Source organism: Physeter macrocephalus, chromosome 17 (genome assembly GCF_002837175.3).
Source record: "Physeter macrocephalus isolate SW-GA chromosome 17, ASM283717v5, whole genome shotgun sequence".
Lineage (NCBI taxonomy): Eukaryota > Metazoa > Chordata > Mammalia > Artiodactyla > Physeteridae > Physeter > Physeter macrocephalus.
In genome coordinates this window covers 10,548,635-10,573,058 of record NC_041230.1, presented here as the reverse complement: position 1 = coordinate 10,573,058, position 24,424 = coordinate 10,548,635, and the positions used below count along the sequence as shown (strand labels likewise).

Sequence of the window (24,424 nt, the reverse complement as noted above, 5' to 3'; positions counted from 1 at the left end):
CAGGAAGCTGCCTCACAGCACAGACTTGGGCCGGGAAAAGATTCTAGAACTCAACAGGAGCCGGAATTGAGAGAGGGAGCTGGAGCCCAGGTAGGACCTGGACCCCAAAATGGACCACCTGCCCGGATGGAACTGATGTCCCAAGAGAGACGGCGACAGTCAGACCCTACAGCTCAGCACGCAGCTCCAGCCCAGGGAGCCAAATCCCAAGAGGGATCCTTAGCTGAGTGGCAATTTCTGTCAAAACCAAATGAACCATCCATACAGCAACCGGCCTCAGAACATACGACATTTTTTGAACGGGTAGTAGATTCTGGTGCAGATTTGGATTTAGGGTTTACGTTAGAGACCAATTCGCCAGCCAAGAGGGGTGGAACAGTGGCCCAGGGAATGAAGCTGGTCTTCAAGGGGAAACCTGGTTATGAAGTGATGTCAGGATTTGGTGGGACGTCATAACCCAGTAAGAAAACCAGCAGCCAGAACCCCAGACACTACCGGAACCCAGGTAAGTTGAGCTTGGAGGAAGAGGGCCTCCCACGGATGGTCATTCATTTGGTCAGGAAGAACTTAGACCTGCCAGAATGTCAGGTGAGCTCAGATGACCCCGCAACAGTCCCGCAGACACAGATCAACAGCCCCATTTGATGGAGGAGGAAGCTGAGCCCTAGAGAAGAGAAGGATCCTGCAGGAGACTGGGCAGTTAGGGGCTGGCCAAGCCAGGACCCCCAGCTAGCCTCTGACTCCTTCCCCTGCTCCAGGCTGCCTCCCCGCGGGGATCTGGGGGAAATCAAATAGAAACTAAAAGAGGCCCTGGGCGAGGGGCCCGTACTCATCCCTTGGGCCCCCAACTCTGAGCACCGCTCTGGGGCAGGCACCAAGTGGGCCACCGCGGCACTCTGCTGAACGTGGACCCTTACCCTCGGCGAGTGTCCACGCAGGCCAGGCCGAAAACCGGGCAGGAGCGACCCTTGAGCTCTCTGGGTTGTCCAGTGGGCAGGAGGACACTTGTCCCCAGGGAGTCCCAGTCCCGCCGGGCCCATGGCCTCGTGGGTTGTGACCTCAGGAAGGGGGCGCCTGGGAGAGGCGCTGGGGCTCCGCCCAAGTCCCAGGCAAGGTCGGCGCTGACGGGAGGGAGAGCTGGGGGAGCGGTGGGGGCGGGTCGTGGGCACAAGACTCCGCTGGCGGCAGCAGCCCTGCCCCTCCTCCGAAGCCGGTCATGGTGCCCCCGGGGAGCAGGCTCGGGCCCTGAGCTCCTTCTCTGCGCTCAGAAGCCCTGCCCTGCACAAGGCGGGCGCAAGTTCTCTGCAGGGAACGTGGGGAGACTCAGTGAACAGCCAGAGGGGGGGAAACAAGGCGGCCGCAATCCGGAAGCTGAGGGCACTGTGAGGTCGGTTAGTCCGAAGGCTGGTAATGGAGGTCTCAGCCCAGAGGCCTGTGTCCCCCGGAAGGGATGGGCCGCCTCTCTCAGGACTGAGGAGAAGAGGGTCATCTGTGTCTCTCAGTGCCACGGCTGCTCGTGCGCTTTGGGAGGGCGGGGAGGAGGGGCGGGATGGTGCTTCTGGTGCTAAACAGCGGTTTCCCTGGGCCTCCCGAACCCAGTCTCAAGGGACGCCTTCACCACAGCGCCGCGACAGCCAAAGCCGCCTCTCCGGGACCCTCAGAAAGACAGTTGAGTGTGTGCGCACGCGCGAGCCTCGAGCCTCCTCTGTTTCCCGCCTTTTCCCAGGTTCGCGCAGTTCCCGCGGCCGCCTCTCCTCCCTGCGGGCCAGTGCACGGCTTGGAGCTAGTGCGCAGGCGCCGAGCACCCTACAGCCCCCTCCCTTCCATTCTCGCGGGGAGGGACAGGGCAGAGAGGAGAACCCCAAGAAACGGAGCAATAGGAGAACTAGAAGACAGAGGGCAGGGGAGAAAGGCGGGGCTTCCTCCTCCAAAGGCTCTCTGGCAGAGCCACGCCTCCTGCACTACAGCCGCGCCTCGGCTTTGAATTGCCCGAGGACCTGGCCCGCTCCCCGCCGCCAGGCGGAAGATAAGTGGCACCCGGCTCACCTCTCGGCGGGCAGACCCGGTGCGTTCTAGACGATCCCTACGTGGGAAGGTGAGTGGGAAGACAAGGATGACAGCCAACATGTGACAACATCGGGGCTTCCTTGCTAGGGTGACCCCCGTCGGACTCCCCACCAGTTCTGACCGAATACGCTTTTAGCCGCCTCCAAGGCTGCATTTTTGTTGGTCGCGGGCGCTTTAATGCGTGCGAGGGGGCGGGGCCAGGTTGCAGGCCCTAGCGGTGGGGGGCGGGACCTGACTGTGAAGGGCGGCCCTCGTTGCTCAGAGGGCGGGACCCAGAGAGAAGTAAGTCCGAGATTGGGTGGTGTGGGGGCCCGACGGTGGTACGTAGCGAGGATTGGTCCTCGCGGCGGTGACTGGCGGCTGGAATTGGCCCCGGCGGGTGGAATTGGCCCAGGCTGGTGGAATTGGCCCCGGGCCCCGGACCGTGGAAAATTGATGGAGTCGGCTAGGGAAATGAGGTTCCCTCTGGCCGCTGGGGCTCCGGGCTCGAAGAAGGTTCAAGAGGGGTCCAAAATTCAAAGGCGAGGGCGGTGGCGAAAAGGCAAAGCCAAAGGTGAGTGGGAGGAGGCCGGCAGGAGCCGGAAGGAACCTTAGACATCCTGTGGGAAACTGGGGACCGAGTGGACAGACCTCCTGCCACAAGAAGTGGGGGTGGCCCGTGGACTGGCTCATTGCTGCCCTGCGGGGCGGGGGTGCGGGGATAATCCACTGTGAGAAGCGGGTGATGTGAGAGGGAAATATCACCTCCAGCATAGAAACTCTCAGACGCCCCAGTACCGTCTTGGGAGTAGAGTCCAGAATGTTAGTGTCCCGAACCAGGCTTCCCGCTCTAGCTCCGTACTCGCTGTGTGACCGTGGAAGCTCTTGCCTTGTGATTTCAACGTGGGAGATGGTTCAAACGCCGATTTTGCAGGTCTCTGACACTCTTGAGACGGTAATGGAGAAGAGATTTAGAAGCTGTGGCCCAAAGAGGAAGTTTAGGGGTGAGTCAGGTAGGAGGAAGGGGTGCCCTATAGTGGGGACTGCCTGGAGGAGGGGTGCAGTACAGCTCCAAACAGCCCTGTCCCACCATCCTTCATTCAGTCCACTCATCCATTCATTGTCAGTCCACCTGCTTCAGCCTGGCTGCCCTAGGACCTAAGTTCCTGACTCCTACTCCTAGGACTGAGGAGCCCTGGGTTGGCTTTGGACAGCCAAACCTTCACTTGGGAGAAGGAAGTGCTGTCACCTAGGTTCCCTAGGGGGTCACATTATTTACAGATCTCAGCGGGCTGGAGAAACACTGACAGACCAACAGAGATGCTGCAAGCCTCAGGCAGAGGCACACATGAAGTCCTTGCTGGATTAGGAGTATGTGTCAATCCCAGTGAGGACCTTTGGGAATTTCCTGTGCAGAAAAGAAACTGACATAGCCCCTGGGCCCAGAGACCCCCAAACTCATCATCCTCCCTGCCATAAACATCATCGTTAGCCAAGCATAGAACTGGAGTTGGCTCCAGACACACAGGAAGGCTCAGACAGGCTCAGAGCTCAGACTCTCTTTATCCTGAGAGCAAGGGTGGAGGTGTTGAAGCGTTGGGAGTGTGTGACCAGATTTAAGTTTTAGAAAAATCCTCTGGCTGCTATGTGGAAAAGACATGGACGGGGCAAAAACAGAGACACAGAAAGAGTTGTTACAGTCATCTAGAGAAGGGGGCAGTGGAGGTGGGAGAAAGGCCAGGTTCCAGTGCTTTCTAGGGGAGGCAGGGGGAACAGGACTTCATGATGGATTGGATGGGACTGGGAGGTGGCCATGCTGATCCCTGGGTTCGAACTGGAGCAAATGGGAAGAGATGGGTACCATACACACACACAAAATATATATATATATATATATATACATCCATACACATACAAACACATGGCCACACAATCTCACAGGCCAAGAGAAATAGAGACACAGAAACCCTCACAGGCTGAGCAACACAGATAGGCCATGACACATGCACACAAATATGCCTGCAGACATACTGAGAAAAGAAAACACACAGACTGAGAAAAAATGTGGACACACTCACCCACAAACACAGACCGGGACCAATGCTAGGCATGACAGGAACCTACATATATATGTACCTCCATGTGAACCTCAAAGACATACTCACACCTGCCCACCCAGAAAGCACAGAGCTGAGACATGACAGAAGGAGCAACACGGATACACACAGAAACACAGCAGAGAAGCTGTGCCATCCTTGCTGGCTCGGTGACCCTGGCCGGTATGTCACCTCTCTGCATCTCAGTTTTCTCATCTGCCAAAATGGGTCATGATGGTTCCTCCCTCACGGGTTGTGGAAAGGATGAAAAGTGTTACCTCGCCTAAAGCACAGAAAGAGAGCAGTGCCTGGCACACAGCTGTCTTAGAGCAGTGTCTGCTCTTCCGTGCAGACACAGTCAGGGATCGAGCCACGGTCACTGCCCCCTCGCCTGCATCTGCCCCCAGGCCTCTCCCCTTCAGAAGGCCTTGCCCCTCCCAGGCCCCATACCTGGCCCTTCCTCCATCTTCCCCCCACATACTTCCCTACCACCCTTCTCTCTCCTGCTCAGTCCCCAGGGATCAAAATCCAGGCGGGGTCCAGTTGTCCTGTGACCATTTAGGGCAAAGGGCTAGTGCCCAGGCAGCAGGACCCTCACCCTTCCCTCTGCCCCAGTCCTCACCCAAGGCCCTGATGGCCCGCCCCTGCCCCAGTGCCCTCTGCCTCAGATTCTTGGCAGGCCTCTGGCAACCTCAGCATCCCACCCTCCCTGCTCCATCCGGCCGAGCCCCTAGGGAGCTGCCTGAAACAGGGCGAAGGGCAGCGCCGGGGATCCAGCCTCTTCCTCACTGCTTTGTGCGGGTTACTTCTTCTGTCCAGGTCTCCTGTGCCCTCATGTTCGATAAGGAGCCCTACCCCATAGACAGGAAGTAAATGACAGGTGCTTTATAAAACGGGGAACCGCAGCCATGCAATAAATAGCACGCTAGCCCTGTGCCGGGCATGAGCAAGGGCTGGGGGTACAGCAGTGAACAAAACAAAGTCCCTGCCCACAGGGAGCCTATAATCTATTGTCAGACACAGAAAGCAAACAGCACAAGCAGTGAATTGTACAGTATGTTAGATGGAAAAATGACCCGATACGCATCTCGGTGAGGCTGAGTGAGAACCACGAAGCAAACCACGAGCAGAAATGCCGCCGTGGGGTCCTGCTTACAAAGATCATTTCCGGCCCTCAGTGGGCAGGATGGCCAAGCGCAGTTTCCAGATGAGGAGACCAAGCTCATCTAGGATCACCTGGCCAGTGGCTTAGGCCAGTGTTCTGTCGTCACAGCCACCAAGCTCAGAGCTGCCTCCAGAGGCCTCTGTCTGTCCATCCGTTTGTTTGTCCTGGGCAGGGGTGGGCCTGTCCCAAACTCCCATCCAGTCCCTCCTGCCCCCACTCTGACTCTTGCCTTTCCTTCCTTCTTCAAATATTTGCTGAGCACCTGCTATGTGCTAGGCCCCATGATGGACCCTGGGGCCATCCCATGCCCCCATGGGGATGATATCCCAGGCAGAGTGACAGGGGAGGATTCACCTACAGCCAAGCACAGGACACTGAGGCCTCTCATTTGCACAGGCCTCTTCCAAGGCCCTGTACCTAATATCATACTTGTGGTTTTCTATTCTTTTTCCTAAAGAGCCCCACCTCCACTTGCAAAAGCGTCACAGCTCCACGAAGCCTGGTTCTGCCCCTGGGGGACACAAACAACAAACATGGAAACAAATAAATGGAAAACCGCAAATATGTAAAATTCTAGGAAGAACAACAACTTAAAGATGATGGCAGAAAGCAGTGGTAGGGGGTGCATCTTTGATGGGGAGGAGCAGTTAGGGAACGCCCTCCTGGAGGAGGTGAGAAGCTGAGTCCTGAGGGGGAGAAAGAGCTGGCCAGGCAAGGAGCACGTGGCATAACGAAGGTGAAGTGTGTCTGAGCTTCAGTTTCCCATGTGTAAGGTGGGAATGACAGTCACAGCAGGATGGGCTGGAAGGGTAAGTGGCAGGTACCGGGTGCCCAGTGTGGGAACACCACACAGCAGGACCTGTGGCTTGGGCCCCTAGCTGAGCTTGGCACTGCCCTTAATCGGCTGTTGTCCTCCTGGGAGGGACAGGCAAGGCTGGCTGCCCTCTCTCTCCCCACCAGCTGGGGCCAGCTGGGCCATGGCCAGTCTGGGGGCCGGAGCTGCGATCAGTCAGGGTGCTTTTGCTCCCTGAATCCACCCTGGGGAGAAGGAGGGCAGCCAGTCTGGGTGAGAGGGCACACTTTGTTCAGGACTAGGGTGAGACTTCTGGGTCTAAGGGAGGAGGGGACAGGGGACCTGCATGCCTCAGTTTCTAACTGTTGAGGGGACTAGGGGTCTGGACTCCTGAGACTGAGGGAGGAGGGCCTTGGTGGCCCAAACTCCAGGGTTCAAAGCCAGAGGAGGCTGGACAATGACTGGGAGCTGGGCCCCAGGCTCTGTTTACAGCACTGCGTTCTCACTGTCCTTTCTGGGTGGGAGGTGGAGCTGGTGGCCACACCCTGGGCAGGCTGGGCCCCTCCCCGGGATTATCACCCCAGGCTGCAACTGGCACTAGCCACAGTCAGCAGTCCCAGCCCTGGGGAGCTCTGAAGAGGCCTGGGAGGGGTGAGTTCCCTGCCAGCTGACAGACAGGAGTGGCCGCTGCCAAACCCCAGGGCCTAGAAGGGAAAAGAGACACCTTTTTCTGGGGGATCAGGGAACCCTCGACTTGGGAGTCAGGCAAGGTGCTGGATGGGCTTCAGGAGGGAAGAGTATCTGAAGCAGAGGGCAGCATCCCCACCAAGGGCCGCAAGAACAGCTTGTCCAGGACCTGGGTGACAGGACAGGGATCCCGAAGGGAAGATTATTAACCGGGGACCCTGAAGTGTGGGGAGTCAGGCCTAGTCCAGGGAAAGTTTTTGAGGGCCAGAGCTAGAGGCCCAGTCTCCAGAGCCCTGGGACAGAGACCAGCAAAAGTAACGGCTCTGGCCCCAGAGATCTGGGTCTGACTTCTGCTCTGCCGCTTTCAGTGCAACTTTCATCTCCTTACTTAACACCTCTGAGCCTCAAGTCTCCTCTCCTGTAAGATGGGAATGCCGAGGCAGTCTGGGCCTCAGGGGGTTAGTGAGAACCTAAAGGAGCAAACAGAGAAAGCTCTTAGCACAGAGTCTGGTGCAGAGTGAGTTCAAGGTTAATGGCAGGGGTGAATGCCATCCTAGGCAGGGAGCAGGGCTGGCCTGTGCAAGCTAAGCCAGGCCTGAAGCCCAGGGACCCAGCTGGGGGAGGAGTGGAACCAAGGTTTGCGGACCCCCAGAGAAAATTGGAGGGGATTCCACAGCCAGACTGGAGGGACCAGGAGGGGTCAGGAGTGACCCCTCAGTTGTACATAAGGCTAGAAATACGAACTCCTGGGTTCAGGAAGAGAATTGGGCTTGGGACCAGGGTCCTGGGACACCACCAGGTGGATGGGAATCGGTGGGTTGAGGGCTGAACTCTCCCAAATATTGCAGAAGGCAAGGGCCTGTGGGCGACCCCTGGGACCTGCAAAGGAGGTAGGATGGGGGCTTGAACTCCTGGTCCTGAGAGAGGGGACCAACGGGGGGTCCAGACTGCTCAGAACCTAGAGGGAGTCCTGGGCCCCGGGAGAGTAAATGGAGACAGATGCCTGAACTTGGGTCCCTAGAAGGGAGAAAGGGTTACATAGACTCCTGGGCTGTAGGACAGATGCTGGAGCTAAGGAATCAATCAGTGTCCCAAATAAGAGAGGACAGGGACTCCTGGGGCCTGAAGAAGAGGGTTCTGGGGCCTGGACTCCTGGGTCTTAGGAAGGTGGGGACTGCGGGATCAAACTTGGCTCTTGAGGAGGGAGAGAGTGGGTACCTGGACTCATGGGTCCCAAGGAAGGAAGGAACTGGAGCCCTAGACTCCATCCTTCGGTCTGAAGGAGGGGCTGTGGTCTGACGTGAGTCTGTGGGAGGAGGGGGTAGAGCCTGGACTCCCGGATGCCAGGGCCCAGCTGATCCAGCCCTGCCTTAATGTGCCTCCCGACCTGCCCGCAGCCTCACGGCTCTCGCACAGCATGGACCTGCACACAATGACACAGTCGCTGGTGACCCTGGCAGAGGACAACATGGCCTTCTTCTCCAGCCAGGGCCCTGGGGAGACAGCAAGGCGGCTGTCAAGCGTCTTTGCAGGTGTTCGGGAACAGGCACTGGGGCTGGAGCCAACCCTGGGCCGCCTGCTGAGCGTGGCACACCTCTTTGACCTGGACACAGAGACGCCGGCCAACGGGTACCGCAGCCTGGTGCACACAGCCCGCTGCTGCCTGCTGCACCTGCTGCACAAATCCCGCCACGTGGCCTCCAACCGCCGCAGCATCTTCTTCCGCACCAGCCACAACCTGGCCGAACTCGAGGCCTACCTGGCCACTCTCACCCAGCTCCGCGCTCTGGCCTACTACGCTCAGCACCTGCTGGCCACCAACCAGCCCGGGAGGCTCTTCTTCGAGGGTGATGAGAGGGTCACTGCCGACTTCCTGCACGAGTACGTCAGTCTGCACAAGGGCTGCTTCTACGGCCGCTGCCTGGGCTTCCAGGTGAGCCCCCTGCCCTGCCCCTCTGGGCCCATGGTGAAGGCACATGGTGGGCCCCAACCAGGCCCGGTAACATACTAGAGGAACCACAATGGTCTGTGTTACTGGATTCAGCAAACAGCAGATGCAGGAAGGGGAAGCTGTCTGAGGCTCAGACAGCACTGCATGAAAGGTCTCAAACTTGTGGCCCTTTGGCCGAATCTACCGTGGAGGAAGAAATCTTTAACTTGCATGGCTTCTTGCACCAGGATCTCCACTGCTCCCTATCGTCCTACACTCAGGAGATTCATTCACTCTTACGTGACCTGTCTGGCCCCTGAATTCACTGGAGACCCTCTAGGAGTAGGAGAGTAGCCGGTACTGTTCTCAAGGCCAGTTTGTAAGAGCACGTCCCACTTAGTCATCCCCACCGGAGGCCTGGCAGGCAGGGAGGAAAGGTGTCCGCCCCACTTTACAGAGGTTCAAGGGGAGGGGCCCCAAGCTTCTCACCTGGACCCAGGTCAGCCTGGGCATATCGACTCACCTAAGGCACAGTAGAATCCAGATGTTCAGGTTTCAGGGAGAGCCAGAGAGCATATCCAAGTTGGTGACAGTGAGGAAGACCTGGTTGTGGCCCCTCTCCTCCCTGAACCAGGGCCCTGACCCCCAGCTGCAGGCCTTCTCCTATCCTCTGCCCACCCCAAACCACCCTCAGGGAGACACAGCTCATCTCAGAACTGACAGGGAAGCGGCCCTGAGGCCTTTGGACTCACAGGAAGAGTATTTTGGGGACTCAGAATTGGGAAGCACTTGGGGCACCAGGCTCAGAGTCAAGGCCCAACTTGCCCCCATCCGGGGTCAGTGCTGGTCCACAGTCCCCAGCCACATCCGGGAACCCCAAAAGGAGTATCTGGAGCTGTGTAACCCTGTACCCCTTCAGACCCTCTCTGGGCCTCCCCCAGCCTCAGTGTAGCCGAGCCTGGCAGTCTCTCAGCCTCTTCCCACTGCACCCCACCTTCCTCTGCCTCCATGCGGGGCAGCCTGTCCTCACCAATCCAGCCTGGGCGTTCCTGGGAACTTCCCCTCGCCTAAGCTGAACCCACAAATATTGATCGGCCCAGCTGGGCCAGCCTGCTCCTCCTTGTGTCCCAGCCGTCCCCTCAAAGCTCGGGAGTGAGAACCCAGGGTCACCTGAGCCCAGCTGTGCTCTCTGGCCCACTGGGCCCCCGGCCAGGGGCAGGGCCGTGCCTGACAGCTACTCTCTGAGGGCCCAGCTGTGCCATGTTGCAGGACAGCCTCCCCCTGTAAAATGCCAGCCCCAGGGGGCAGAGGCCCTCTCTGTCTAGGTCTCGTTCAGCCCCTGCTCCAGCCCAGTGCCTAGCACACAGCAGGACCCAGGCCAGTATTTGCTGACCGAACAGAAGAACCCTGCTGGCCCCTTGCCCAGCCTCCTGTGGCTTTCTTTCTCCTCTGATCTGGTCTCTCTATTGTCTTTTCTTAGCTGCCTGGCTCCTCTCAGATGCTGGGTCTCCCCATTTGACTTTCTGCCTCGGGATCTCGGGCCCTGTCTCTGACCTTTCCCATTTCTGTCTCCCTGCTGCCCCTTAACTGGTCCCCACGGCCTGCGTCACCTCATCTCTGTCCTCCCTGAGTTTCAGGGATCCCTGCGTCATCCTTCTCCCAGCTCACCACCCTCTATGGCTCCATCCACGTATAGAACAAATCCAAATCCTCAGGCCCCACGTGAGCCCCCTTCGCTTCTCGGATCTCAGCCCCTGCCCCTCTCCCCTGGCCCTCTCCGCTCCCGCCATGCACATCACACCAAGCACAGGGCCACCTCAGAGCCTTTGCACGTGTCCTGCCCCCTGCAGGGAACAGCCTTCCCTCGCTTCATTCCCATCCCTCCTCAAGTCCCCTCCTGGAGACCCGTATGAGGAGTCAGACCCCTAATCATCACTCTGTCCCCTCCACCTACCGTCTTTTCAAACATCGATCGTTACTTCACATTACATGGCACGCCTTTATTTGAGTATTGTCTGTCTTTTCGGCAACATCAGCTCCATGAAGGCGCCTAGAGCAGTGCCTGGCACGCAGCCAGAGCTCACTAAATGTTTGCTGAATGACCACATCTACCCCCCCATGTCTCTGCCCGCCCCCGGTCCCTGACTTGGAGCCATGTCTCCACAGTTCACGCCCGCCATCCGGCCATTCCTGCAGACCGTCTCCGTCGGGCTGGTGTCCTTCGGGGAGCACTACAAACGCAACGAGACGGGCCTGAGTGAGTCCCTGCAGGGACCTGCCTGCAGCCTCCCCTCCCCTCCTGTCCCTCCTCCACAGCGCTGCCCCAGCGAGGCTGCCAGGGGCTCCCTGACACCCCTCCTGACCCCCAGGTGTGACAGCCAGCTCCCTCTTCACCGGCGGCCGCTTTGCCATCGACCCAGAGCTGCGTGGGGCCGAGTTTGAGCGGATCGTACAGAACCTGGACGTGCACTTCTGGAAAGCCTTCTGGAATATCACAGAGATCCAGGTGCTATCGGTGAGCATGGGGCACGGTGAGGGCCCCAACCTGGTGCATGATGGGGAAACTGAGGCCCAGAGACACGTCCCGGGCCTCTGTAGTGTTCCAGGTCCAGGGATAGCACGGGAGGAAAAAGACTGGGGGTCTGAGGGGAGGTGTGAGGGGAGCCCCTGCCAGCAGCCCCTCCCAGCACACCCCCTTCTGTTCCCTCCCACCAGTCTCTAGCAAACATGGCATCAGCCACCGTGAGGGTAAGCCGCGTGCTCAGCCTGCCACCCACCGCCTTTGAAATGCCGCTGACTGCTGACCCCAAGGTCACGGTCACCATCTCACCCCCACTGGCCCACACAGGCCCTGGGCCCGTCCTCGTCAGGCTCATCTCCTATGACCTGCGTGAAGGACAGGTAGGGTCCCTGCCTCGGCCAGGACAGGTACAGAGCTGAGAAGCACGGGAGCACCTTCCCCAGACGTCCTCCCGCCTCTCACTGACCACACTGCCCCGACTCCTGTCTCTGAGCACACGCCCTTGGTGGGGTGAGGCCCAGGAAGAGCACACCGGCCTGACCCACTTCCTCGTGCCTCACCCCCAGGACAGTGAAGAGCTCAGCAGCCTGGTGAGGTCCGAGGGCCCCAGGAGCCTGGAGCTGCGGTCACGCCCCCAGCAGGCACCCCGTTCAAGGCGCCTGGTAGTGCACATCCATGGCGGCGGCTTCGTGGCCCAGACCTCCAAATCCCATGAGCCTTACCTCAAGAGCTGGGCCCAGGAGCTGGGCGCCCCCATCCTCTCCATCGACTACTCCCTGGCCCCCGAGGCCCCCTTCCCCCGGGCACTGGAGGAGTGCTTCTACGCCTACTGCTGGGCCGTCAAGCACTGTGCCCTCCTCGGTGAGCCTGAGCCCCTCGCTGCCACCGACTGCCCGGGCCCGCCCCCGCCTGCTGCAGGGGGAACGAGCCATTAGTTGCTCAGGGCTCAGTCTTGCACGCCCCGCCTCCCCTTCCATCTCCTGCCACCCGGCCCTCTGCCGCCTGTTCACCCCGCTTGTCCCCCCGCCCACTCCTCCAGCTCTGCCCCGGTGCTCCCACCTTCCGTCTCAACCACTTCCTCCTTCTGCCTCCTGCTTCCGCCCACTCTAGCCCTGACACTCTGTCCCCCACCTCCCCATGGCCTCCGACCTCTTCTTCCCTCCTCCTGTTTCTCTACCCGCTGCTGTCCTGTGCTGGCAGCCACCTGGCCTCGCTCCAGCCCATTCTCCCAGCTCCTCCGACCACCCACTCCCCACAGCTGGGGAGGCACAGGATGAGGCCGTGCCTCAGGGCACAGGGCCCGTGGCCCTTGCATGCAGTCAGCCTGAACCCTGGCTTCCATCTGCTGGCCTCGATGCCCCTCCCTCCTGAAATGTGCCCTTGGTCTCCCCTTTCCACCACGCTCCCTCCTTGCTTCTGACCTCCAGCCTCCCAAGCTTCCCGATCTCCAGGCCTCTCCGTGTCCCAAGGCTGCCTTATCCTCTGACCATTATCCCCCAAATGGGTCCAAATCCCTGCCTTAGTTTACCAGTGTCTAAAATTGCAATTGGCTAGACCCTGGGGTTGGGCCCCCGACACCCGACCTCCGAGAGCCCAGTGCTCCTGGCCCAGAGCTCCAGTTCCTCCCTGCCAGGCTTGACCAAGCCCCCCTCCAAACCAGGCTCAACAGGTGAGCGGATATGCCTCGCAGGAGACAGCGCAGGCGGGAATCTCTGCTTCACCGTGTCCCTTCGGGCAGCGGCCTATGGGGTGCGGGTGCCAGATGGCATCATGGCAGCCTACCCGGCCACAATGCTGCAGGCTACCGCTTCTCCTTCCCGCCTTCTGAGCCTCATGGACCCCCTGCTGCCCCTCAGCATGCTCTCCAAGTGTGTCAATGCCTATGCTGGTTAGTCCCACACCCACTCGACTGGGGCCCTGCGGGTGCTTGGATACCTGGGTCCTCTGGGGTCAGAAACTAGAGCCCTGTCTCGTTGGGCATGAAGGAGAGGGAATCTGAGATTCCTTGTTCCGGCTGAAGCCATCAGATATTCTGGGTCCCTGGGGGCACAGATGCCTGAGGTTCTGGGTGTTGAGACTGGGCCCAGAAAGAGAAGAGACCAACTCAGCCCCCCACGTACACTCCCAGGTGGGGTGACCGAGGACCACTCTGACTCAGACCAGAAGGCGCTGGGCGTGATGGGGCTGGTGCAGCGGGACACAGCCCTGCTCTTCCGAGACCTCCGCCTGGGTGCCTCCTCATGGCTCAACTCCTTTCTGGAGCTGAGCGGGCATAAGTCCCACTCGAACTCGGTGCCCGTAGCAGGTGAGTGACGCCCTTTCCGCACACACCCATCCGGCGTGGCCAGGAGGGACAGCCTGGCACACCAAAAGTCCTGGGGGAGGCAAGAGGCTGTGCCCTGGGCCCTCAGGGAAGCAGAGATCACCTTCCTGGCTCCGCCCCATGTATGTGCCAAGTCCCTACCACAAAGCTTTGATTGTCCACGACAGCCCACATCCACGACAGCCCACATCCTACAAATTCCAGGACTCTGGTCCCCCGGGTCAACTCAGAATCCCAGGAACTGTAAGATTTAGCTTTCTAAACAGCCTCTCTCAGAAAGGCACCCTGGGGAATGACTCAGAAGACCTGCTGAGTGTCCTGATCTTCAGTCCCAAGAACCCCACCCAAATCCCTTGGGCCCTTGGTGGGAGTCCAGCCCTCCTAGATTCCTTCCAGACTTTTAACAGAGGTGCATGGGGATATACCCCCTCCAGGGGCTGGCCCTGGCGTGGGGAGATCAGAAGATTGGACAGACCTCAGGAAGTGGAGGAGATTCCCAGCCCTGGGTGGGTAGGAGGACCCTCAGGCAGCCAAAAATCACTTCCACCCAGGGATCCATTTTTTCCCACCGTTTCCTAACAGTTTAAGGATTTTAAAGCACAACCAATTTAAATCACTTTCAATAGTATTTTCTGGGTAATAGAAATTGCATGTTCAAAAGTAGATACGTTAAAAAAAAACAGATACAGTTCCCACAGAATTCCCTGGTGGTCCAGTGGTTAGGACTCCGCGCTTTCACAGCCAAGGGCGCAGGTTCAATCCCTGGTCGGGGAAGTAGGATCCCGCAAGCCGCGGCCAAAAAAAAAAAGTAGATACAGTTCCTGTTATTCAGAAAAACATTCCAATTGAATGTGCTTTATTTTAAATTCAGTTTTGAATATTAAGATATTCCAATGGTTGCAAGTAAATATACCCCAAAACAATTAAAAGAGATTTTGAATTTTAGGCACATGGACCATTGGGCATAGGCGGTTTCCTTGTAGGAGAAAGGTGACAAGAGCAAACCCTAGAGGCGCACACGCCAGTCTAGCTCCCTACTCTACCAGGTACTGGCTGGTTGCTGGCTGACGTGGGCAGGTCACGGTATCTGTGAGCCTTGCTTTGCTCCTCTGTGAAATGGGTACAATAAGAATATCTGCCTCATAACGTTGTTGTAAGGACTGCATACACCTATTTGTGCCAAGCACCCAGCACAATACCTGGCACACAGTAGGTGCTCCTTGAAGATGCTGGTCCCCTGACTGGTGCCCTGTGACTCTAGTCAACAGTTCTGTTCCAGTGACCCTCTGGGGCACAGGGCACCTATGCAGTTATTCTCATATCGTCTTGCGTTTTGCCTTTATGTCTTTATAAAGGCAAGTGGAAAAAAAACTGAAAAATGTAAGGTCCTGGACCTAGTGGTAAGCAGCATGAGTCTGATAAAATCAGTGGAGCTGAGGCCAAGGTGGGTATACCAGGCAGGCCTGAAGCGTACCTTTAGCATCATTTGGGCACTTGCTTGTCTGGTCATTCAAAAGGAATGGATGGGGAATTCCCTGGGGATCCAGTGGTTAAGACTCCACGCTCCCAATGCAGGGGGCTTGGGTTTGATCCCTGGTCAGGGAACTAAGATCCCGCATGCTGCCCAGCGTGGCTGAAAAACAAAAACGAAACAAAGGGAAGAGATGAAGTGAAGAACACGAAGGAACTTTTGGGAGCATATCTACATGGCTACAGATGTGGGATCTCTAGGAACCTGGTATGTCCTCAAGATTCTTTTTATCTCCCTGCGAACAGAGCCTCCTTTCAAGCCACGTGGGCCTGCTCACTACTCCACTTTGATCCATTCATACCCTCTGTCTCAAGTGACAATAAAAAGTTGACTGGGCCTCGTGCTGGGGCCAGGGAGGCAGCTGGAACAGGGCACCTGGTAATAAAACATAAATATTGATATATTATGACCTCCCAGGGGAAGCACTACCTAATCCCAAATCTTATTATCCCCGCTGAGTTCTCATCACCTCCTATGAGGTAAGGGCTATTTTTATCCCCCTTGTACAGAGAAGGAAACAGGCTCCCAGAAGTAAACACCCCTCTATTAGCACACAGCTCCACCTCCAAGACCAGTGACTCCTTCCACCTCCCCCTTGGAGTTGCAGCCTGGGGCACCCTGGAGTTTCCCACCCATCCCCAGGGAAGGAGCCTGGGGGAACACTCTAGGCCTCCACAGCCCTAGGGTGCAACTCCTCCACCGGCCACTGCTCTTCCCAGGATCTTCCCGGCCAGCCAACCATACACACAGCCAACAGAGCCAGGCTTATCTGTCCCTTGCTGGCCCCCTAACCCTGCTCCTCTCGCAGAGCCCATGCGGTGCAGTGTGTCTGAAACAGCACTGGCCCAGCCTGAGGGCCCACTGGGAATGGACTCCCTCAAGGGCCTGACGCTGCATGACCTGAGTCTAAGGGGCAGCTCTGAGACACCGGACACCCCGGAGCTGTCACTGTCAGCGGGGGCACGTGGCCACTCCACACCCTCAGCCGTCAACTTCTTACTTCGGCCTGAGGATACATCTGAAGAATCTGAGGCTGGGGATGAGCTGAGCACTAAGGACAGAGTTCAAGGTGTGTGTGCTGCCTTCCCTGAGGGTTTCCACCCCAGGCGCTCCAGCCACGGTGCCAAACGGATGACCCTCTACTCGTCGCCCATCGTCAAGAATCCCTTCATGTCACCGCTGCTGGCACCTGACAGCATGCTGCAGACCCTGCCACCTGTGCACATCGTGGTGAGTGCCAGACAGGGAAGGTGGAGCTGGCAAGGAGCGGGGAGGGCGGGGCACTGGTGCACCTCGGGAAGGGAGCCCCCAGGGGGGGCAGGGTGGGGGGAATGGAGGAAGCCTGCCTAAGCCTGGCTGAAGAGGAGGGAAGGCCCAGCAACGGGGGCACTAAGGGAGTCTTGTTGAGTACCTGGGGCAGGCACTGGGCTTGGAGAGTCGGGGAAGGGGAAAAGAGAGGGTGGGTCTCTGGGGGAAGGGAGAAGCTAGGCAGAGGCCAGTTAAACTCATTCTCCGACTCTCCGCCCCCCTCCCCATGTCTCCTGCCTCTATCCACCCATATGGCCACGTATTTCCCCGCGTTCATCTACCCTGCCCCTGTGCCCCACCCCCGCCGTCCCGCAGGCGTGCGCGCTGGACCCCATGCTGGACGACTCAGTCATGTTCGCGCGGCGGCTACGCAGCCTGAGCCAGCCCGTGACGCTGCGCGTGGTGGAGGACCTGCCGCACGGCTTCCTGGGCCTGGCGGCGCTGTGCCGGGAGACGCGGCAGGCCGCGGCGCTGTGTGTGGAGCGCATCCGCCTCATCCTCAATCCGCCGGGCCCGCCGGTCTGAGCCGTGGGACGGAGCCAGGCCACGCGAGGAGAGGGGGGCTGCGGGGGGCGACACTAAAGGCCTCTTGTACCCATCTGCGCAGGCCTCCGTGGTGAATGCGCCCCGGAAAGGGCGGCGGGGACCCGTGCCGCGGCTCCCGGCCCATCCGGCCCCTCCGTCGGGCCGGGCGGAAGGGGGCGGGCTGTGCCTTAAATCGAGGGTGCGGCAAGGGGGGGGCGGGGCGAGGGCCCCCGAAAGCTAAGACCCTGGCCTGCGGGAGGGGGGCGCCCACAAACCAGTCTCCGAGACAGCTGGACCTGCACTCCACCACTGCCTTCTGCTGCAGCGACCGCCGCAGGGGCGGAGCCTGACCCTACTTTGCAGGACGGTTTGTTTGTTTTTTGTAAATAAAGGTATTTAATTAGTTTGCCCTCTCGCAAATAGAGTGGGTGGGGGGGGGTCTCCCACCAGGGGGCAGCATCGGAAACCGAGACACTTGGCACCGGAGAGCGGAAGGCTGGGGGCCCAAGGTCTGGGTCCTGAGGAAGGAGGGGTCTCCGGGCCTGGATTCTCTAGTGAGGAAGGACAGGACCGCTCCCTACTAACACAGACCCACCTCCCCCTCAGACCTAATTCAGGTACAGTGCCACAGGACTCTGGCTTCTCAGCTACTCCTCTCTACAAACCCAGCCCCAGCATACACCAGGAAAAGAAAACCCGAACTCCGTAGAGAACTGGAGCAAAGCTAACAGGAAACCAGAAACAAACTGGTCCCCCAAAATACTGGAACCCAAGCTCTGCCCAGCTGTGACAGTCACTCAGTCCCTCACCCTTTGTAGGCCCTAGGTTTGGAGCAGAGATTTCCATCCAGGGCCAGCCTTCAAGAAATTTCCAACCCTGGACTCAGGGAGGGTGTGGGGAGAGACCCAGACACAGGCTCTCACAGTCCCCGCAGGCCCCATCTGTGGCAGTCAGGTCGCCCTTCACAGAGGAGGCGATCCAAGGATGAGCAAAAGTTTGCTAAGAAGAAGGAACACGCAACGTTGTGGGAGCCAACAGGCAGTGGTCAAGGCTTCTGCCTGGCCAGAAGTTCAGGTGCGGAGTGGGGAGCAGTCAGCAGCAGATCGTGAAGGGCCTGGAGTGCAATTTGGACTATAAATGAGGGGCAGTGGGAGCCACAGCAGGGCTTTGAGCAGAGGAGGGAAGGATCAGCTCAGGTACTGAAGAGAGAGCCTAGTGGGAAACTGGGGAACGGACCGAAAAGGGCAAGGCTAGAGCTTCCCTGGTGGCGCAGTGGTTGAGAGTCCGCCTGCCGATGCAGGAGACACGGGTTCGTGCCCCGGTCCGGGAAGATCCCTCATGTCGCGGAGCGGCTGGGCCCGTGAGCCAGGGCCGCTGAGCCTGCGCGTCCGGAGCCTGTGCTCCGCAACGGGAGACGCCACAACAGTGAGAGGCCCGCGTACCGCAAAAAAAAAAAAAAAAAAAAAAAGGAGGCGGGGGCAAGACTAGAGCCCTGGAAGCAAAAGAGGAGGCTGGGGACAGGGAAGACAAGCCCTGAGCTGGGGCAGAGGCCATGAAGGTAGGGAGTAGGAGTAGGGGCGGAGCAGATCCCAGAGCCATAACTGAGGTTGGATAAATGGGACTTATTGAGGGTGGAGCAGAGGTTACAGGAAGGCAAGGCAATGAAGGGGACACTCAGGTCTGGACAGGGGAGCAGGTGGACATTGAGACTCTTTACTGGGAGGAGACTCAGATGTGTGGGAGGTGGGTGAGGTACTGAGGGTTGTTCTGCACACAGATCAAAAGGTCTTCACGAACACAAACAGGCTCAGGGACATAGAGAACAGGCTTATGGTTGCCAAGGGGGAAGAGGTTGGGGTGGGATGGAGTGGGAGGTTGGGGTTAGCAGATGTAAGCTATTATATATGGAATGGATAAACAAGGTCCTACTATATAGCACAGAGAACTATATTCAGTATCCTATGATAAACCGTAATGGAAAAGAATACTAAAAAGAACATATATATATATATACATATATATATGTATATATATATATATATATACTGAATCACTTTGCTGTACAGCAGAAATTAACACATTGTAAATCAACTATACTTCAATTTTTTAAAAAAGTCTTCATGAGACAATCCAGGGGTACATCAAGGAGGCAGAAGGAGTCAGGAGAGGGAGGTTCCCTCCTCTGAAACCTTTCCTGACCCACTAAACCCAAAAAAGAGATGGCGGATGGGGACAGAGGAAGAGCTGCACAGAGAGATGTGGATGTTTGTCCGTCCATTCCATAAGTATTTGCTAAGCCCCTGCAATGTGGCAGGACCTCTGGCAGGCCCACTTGGACTCCCCTGCCTCTGCCCACCCCTGCATATCAATATGTGGGTCTGTCCTCCCATCTGACCTGGCCTCCTTGAGGACACAGCCCAGGCCTGGTTCATCTTGGTTACCACCATGGCCCAGCACGAGGCTTAGCACATTGGAAGCCTCAGGAAATGTTTAAGTAATGGGTGGCTGAGTGTGTGAATGAACGGGTGCGAATGAGTGGCTATATGAGGAAATCAATGAGTGAGGTACTTAATGAGGGCAGGAAGGACTCAACGCATGGATGAGCAGGACGGGTAGGGGCAGACGAGAATCAAGTTTAGGGTGGGAGGAAGGGAATGGATGGATGAATTTCTTAGATTGTGCATCCAGCTCCCCGCTCCGCCTCAAGCCTCACCAAGGCTCACCATTTCCCGTCCGAGCTATGTCCAGAACCCCAATACTGGGTGTGCTGGGAAGGGCTTACCAGGACAGCCTCGCAGAACCTGTCCACTCAAGAGCCGCTCCAACGTCTAAGAAGCAGACCCCAACACCAACCGGCAAGGGCCCGGCCTCCTGACACCCTGTCAGGACAGGCGGGGAGACTGGTCTATCGCTGTCAGACTCGAGCTGTGGGCCCCGCCTACTAGGGAACTCGTCCTGCCCTGAGTGGCCCAGGGAATTAGGAGGCGGAGTGTCTATTGGCTGGAAGATAGTGACTGACGTCGTAGGTAGCTTATCACAGCTCGACTGCCGAGGCGTGCTCGCGTGTCAGACACGCCTCTAGGAAGACAGAAATGGGAGGTAGCTGAGGGCGTGGTCGACTGCAGAAGGACCAGGAACGAGGTTTCCGGCTGCACGAAACTGGGCTGTACAACGGACTGATCCTGTCCTGAGGGAGGATGAGAGAGTCCGGATTCCTTGGTCCTGAGGGAGGAGGGACTGAGGAGCCTAGACTTCTGAGTCGGAGGGAGGAGGAGGCTGAGCGTCCGGTTTCCTGGATCTTGAGGGAGGGAGGAGCCGGGAACCTGAAGGGTCATGCTCTAGGGACGGCGATTCCTGGATCCCAAGAGTCACTGGCCTGACCAAGGAAGACAGATTTGGGGTTCGGAATTTTATGTGGCTCTGTATTGTACTGGAGCCAGGCCTTGTCCCCAGGCCAGAGTTCTGGGTCCTGAGGTGGGGCTTGGAGTAGAGATGAAGAGGAAAAGGCTTAGGGGAAGCTCTGGCCTCGATAATGCCCTTTCCTCATCCCTGAAAGGGAACCCAGGGGCGGGTGCTGTGTGCAAAAGGAACCCAGAGCAGGAGGAGACTTGAGACTCATGTGGAAACAAAGAGAAAAACATATATACCAACTGAGAGATTAACATACTGAAAACAATAAAAATAATAGGGGCTTCCCCAGTGGCACAGTGGTTAAGAATCCGCCTGCCAATGCAGGGGACATGGGTTCGAGCCCTGGTCTGGGAAGATCCCACACGCCTCGGAGCAACTAAGCCAGTGCGCCACAACTACTGAGCCCGCGTGCCTAGAGCCCGTGCTCCACAACAAGAGAAGCCAGCGCAATGGGAAGCCCGGGCACCGCAACAAAGAGTAGCCCCTGCTCGCCACAACTAGAGAAAGCCCGCATGCAGCAACGAAGACCCAACACAGCCAAAAGTAAATAAATTAATTAATTAAAAAAATATATATATATATATAATAATAACACTCACTTGTATGGGATTTATTGTGGCCCAGGTTCTGTGCTAAGCATTTTACATAATTATCTCATGTCTTCCTCCTAACAGCTCTAAGAGATTGGATTATTATTATTATTAATCCCATTTTACAAGTGAGAAAATTGAGGCCCAGTGAGAGAGAATCAAGGTACAGATGTAAAGAGACAGGAGAAACACAACACACAGATGGAGATAAACAGATTAAAAACAGGCCCAGAGAGAGAAAAGAACACAGCAAAAAAAGAAGGACTGAGAGGTGGGACTCCCAGGGGGTGGGGATGGGGGCTTGAGGTCTGGGACTCCTGGGGACTGGGGGAGGAAGGACCAGGGATGGGGACTCCCAGGTATGTCCTCCTCGACTGCAAGATACCAGGCTTGTTCAACCCTTCTCACTGTGGGTGCTGGGCCTGATTGAGGTCGAAAATAGTGATTAGGAGGGTACAGGTGTGTCATTACCCTATTAGGAGATGATAAGAAAATGATTCACAGGGGTGCCCCTGGCCTGGGAGGATCCTTTCCCCCACGCCTATGTTCTTTGATCTGGACAGATCGGCCTCAGGGAGGATCGGAAAGGGGCAGGTCCCTCTCTGTCCCGCCCCATTGCTGCAGCCTCATCACTCAGATCTGTCACTGAGGCCCACTGTGGATGCAGGTGGGCCACCCTGGGGCAGCAAAAGCTTTCTTGGTGGGTCCTCATCCCTCTAGGTCTCTCTGCTTTCCCCCAGGCCTTGAACCAATGGCTGCCAGAGGTCCTGGCACATTGCAGGGGCTCGGGCAGCTCTTCCTCTGTCCCCATCCGCCATCTCTCTCTGTTTTCCCATCATGTTCTTTCTCATCCTCGCCGCCTGACCTGTCTCCTCCCACCTTCCCTTTCACCCTGGTGTCTCTCCTGAAGCCACTGGGCCCACCATCCCCATTAGGGAGAAACTGCAGCTCATTTTGACATGAGGTCTGGGGACAAGGACAGCAAGCCATCTAGGTGGTGTCAGGAAATCAAGGATTGCGGGGGGAAAGTTGGGATCCCAGACCAGCAGGGTGATCCACCTCATCACCCCATACTCATACCCAGTGTGGTGACGGCACCACCCTCTCTGCAGCTGACACCCCAATTTTCTGGTGTCTCCTACATTTTTGGAGTGACACCCATAGTGGGAACCCCACCCAGCTCTAATTCTGCCTCCTTCACTGAGTCACCCCCAACCCCGCCAGACCGGTTGAGGGGAGACTTTGGTGACTCAGGCCTCCAGGCCCCCAGCTCTTCCATCTCCCAGGAAGCCAGCAGTCTGGGTATCCCAAGACCCCTACCCCACTCAGGAATGCAGCCTAGCTTAACCCCAAGAGTCTGGACGCCCAGCCCCCTCCTCCCTCAGACCCAGGAGTCCGGGGCCCCAGTCCTCTGCTCTGTTAGGACTCAAGTGTCCTAGACCACATCCACCTCCCTCAGGAACCAGAAGTTTCTCAGTCCCCAGCCTCCTCCCTTCCCAATTTGGAGTTGGGTGAGGTGTGTTTATTTACTTTGGCTCCAGCATGGGTCGCCCCCAAAACACACTGCCCCCCATGTGCCCGGTGGCCGTGAATGGGGGCACAAAGCCCCTTCTCCCTGGGAAGTCGGGGCCTCACTAAGGATGGTGGGAGAGGGCCCAATGGGAGCCCACTCTGCACTCTCCTGCCCCGCCGGCCTTTCTCCTCTCCCTGTTTCCCTTCCCTCTAAGACTTGGCGTGGCCAGTGGCTGGCGCCTCCACTCACCTGACACTCCACCTTTCTATCTTTGTGTCTTTTTTCTGAATCTCTTCTCCCCCTTTCTTGTTATTTCTCCCCAGATCTTTGTGCCTCTCTGTCTTGGCATCTCTTTCTCTCTCTCTCCATGTCTTCTCATCTTCTCTCTCTCCATCTCTCTGAATCTCCTTGTGTCTCTCTCCCCTCTGGGCCTCTCCTTCTGTCTCTGTCTCCCATTCCCTCCCTATCTCTCGTCTCTCCCTCTCTTTTGGTGTCTGTACAGCTGTGCCCCTTGCACCTCCCCCCAGCCTTCTCTCTCCCTCTCTTGGTCTCTCTGCCCACTTCCCTTTAGATCTCTACTCCCAGCTCCTCATCCTTGGACCCCCTCCCCCACGATTTCCTTGGTCCTCTGAGGCCAGGCAGGAAGCCAGAGAGGGGGATGAGGGATGGGGAAGGAGGAAGGGGAAGTCCCAGTGTGGGGAAGAGGGTCAGCCAGACCGGCTTGGCTCCCTGGGCATCTCTGTCAGAGCCGCACCCAGGGCCACGTGGCCCGCCCAGATATAAGCACCTCAGTTCCCAGTTGTCACCCACACCTGTGTCTCCATCATCGCTGTAGCAGTCCTGCAGGTAGGAGCATCTGCCTGAAGCCTTCTTCTCAAAGGTTGGTGCCTCTTCTCTGTTCTCCCCCCACCCAACACCACTCACATCTCTCTGTCCCCTTACATGTCTCTGACTGTTTACCTCTCTGGACATCCCTGTCTTTCTCAATACCCCCTGTGACCCACCCCCCTCTCTCAACCTGATGGCACTGAGTTGAAGTTGGAAGTTCTGGGCGCCAGTACCCCCTTTACTAAACCTCTTGGCTGGGCCATCAGATGTGAGGCATTTCTCTTCAGCTCACTGAGCCTCAGTGTGCTGTGAAATGGGTTTGCAGAAAAAGAGTACTGGGCAGGTGTGAGTGTTACTGGTGGCACCTCTATAGGCACCTACCTCTGATCTCTTTCTCCCCTGGTCTCTGACTCTGCCTGTCTCTGTCTCTTGGTCTTTCTCTCCAGCTCTGCCTCTGGTATGAGGAGGATCCTCTGGGGTCTGTGGGCAGCTGTACAGAGATGGGCGAGTTTCTCGCCCCCAACCCCATACAACCCTATCCCACGTCTCTCCTAGCCGGCAAGCTGATTTGGCTCTTTCTCCCCAGCATCCTTACCCCTGAGAACCCAGCCCCCAGTGCCCCTGCCCCTTGCCCTGACCTCCCCCAGTATCCAGCATCCCTTGGACAGATTCTGACGCTGTCACCACTGCCACCTCTGCTGTCCCCAACGACCACCTCCTCAGGGCCAGCAAGATGCAATTTGAGATGCACGACAACGTGAAAGGCAAAGGTGGGGGTCGCTGGATGAAACCCCAAACCTTTCAGTCCCCGGAACATGGCCACTTCCTTCCCCTGGGCACGCTGGCTTCGAAGACAGAAGGCGCCTGCTTTCACCCCAGAAGCCCCGACATGCAGGGACCCAGCTCCCCAGGCCCAGGCATGGAGGAAGCGGCGGCACGTCTCCGCCCCTCCCATATGTGGCACCAACCTTCCCTAGACTTGCAGGCTCCCCGCCCACCCCACGCCCAGCCGAACCAGTTGTGCAGGAGGCACCAACAACAGGGACAGACTGGGGTGTCGATGCCCAGATGTGGCATAAAGAACGTGGGAGGGCTTCCCTGGTGGCGCAGTGGTTGAGATTCCGCCTGCCGATGCAGGGGACGCGGGTTCGTGCCCC

At 57.8% G+C, this 24,424-nt stretch overlaps 2 protein-coding genes and 1 long non-coding RNA gene across 15 annotated transcripts in view; 2 read left to right on the top strand and 1 right to left on the bottom strand.

Moving 5' to 3' along the window:
* Nucleotides 1-9,741, bottom strand: part of LOC114483996 (uncharacterized) — a 67,316-nt gene extending 57,575 nt beyond the window's left edge. For 3 of the 5 annotated variants that reach the window (XR_003676413.2, XR_003676414.2, XR_003676411.2), the window contains exons 1-2: nt 9,241-9,741; nt 2,047-3,024 (exon numbers count right to left, since the gene is read on the bottom strand). This is a non-coding gene — a long non-coding RNA (uncharacterized lncRNA). The remainder of the gene's footprint in view (nt 1-2,046; nt 3,025-9,240) is intronic. The other 2 variants (XR_003676415.2, XR_003676412.2) reach the window with 1 other exon arrangement.
* Nucleotides 1,839-17,330, top strand: LIPE (lipase E, hormone sensitive type). Of its 7 annotated transcripts, none has more exons than XM_028477478.2 (10): nt 1,839-2,095; nt 8,185-8,720; nt 10,884-10,974; nt 11,087-11,232; nt 11,433-11,618; nt 11,805-12,099; nt 12,899-13,126; nt 13,367-13,543; nt 15,901-16,322; nt 16,716-17,317. In XM_028477478.2, exons 2-10 carry the CDS (start codon nt 8,205-8,207, stop codon nt 16,923-16,925), a joined length of 2,271 nt encoding a protein of 756 aa, XP_028333279.1. In that variant the 5' UTR covers nt 1,839-2,095; nt 8,185-8,204; the 3' UTR covers nt 16,926-17,317. The 7 variants fall into 7 exon arrangements, with proteins under 7 accessions (XP_028333279.1, XP_028333275.1, XP_028333276.1 ...); XM_028477474.2 differs by lacking the exon at nt 1,839-2,095 and adding an exon at nt 2,245-2,620 and having other exon boundaries at nt 16,716-17,330; XM_028477476.2 differs by lacking the exon at nt 1,839-2,095 and adding an exon at nt 5,991-6,116.
* A 5,847-nt stretch (nt 17,331-23,177) lies between these two features.
* The window catches only part of CNFN (cornifelin), a 2,807-nt gene continuing 1,560 nt past the window's right edge, over nt 23,178-24,424 (top strand). Inside the window, exon 1 of one of the 3 annotated variants that reach the window (XM_007102189.3) lies at nt 23,178-23,319. Coding sequence is in view for 1 of the 3 variants with exons in the window: in XM_028478346.2 (XP_028334147.1) it covers nt 24,001-24,037 (37 nt within the window). In the remaining 2 variants the exon portion in view is untranslated. Of the gene's footprint in view, nt 23,320-23,405; nt 24,038-24,424 lie in introns of those variants that run through there. The other 2 variants (XM_007102190.4, XM_028478346.2) reach the window with 2 other exon arrangements.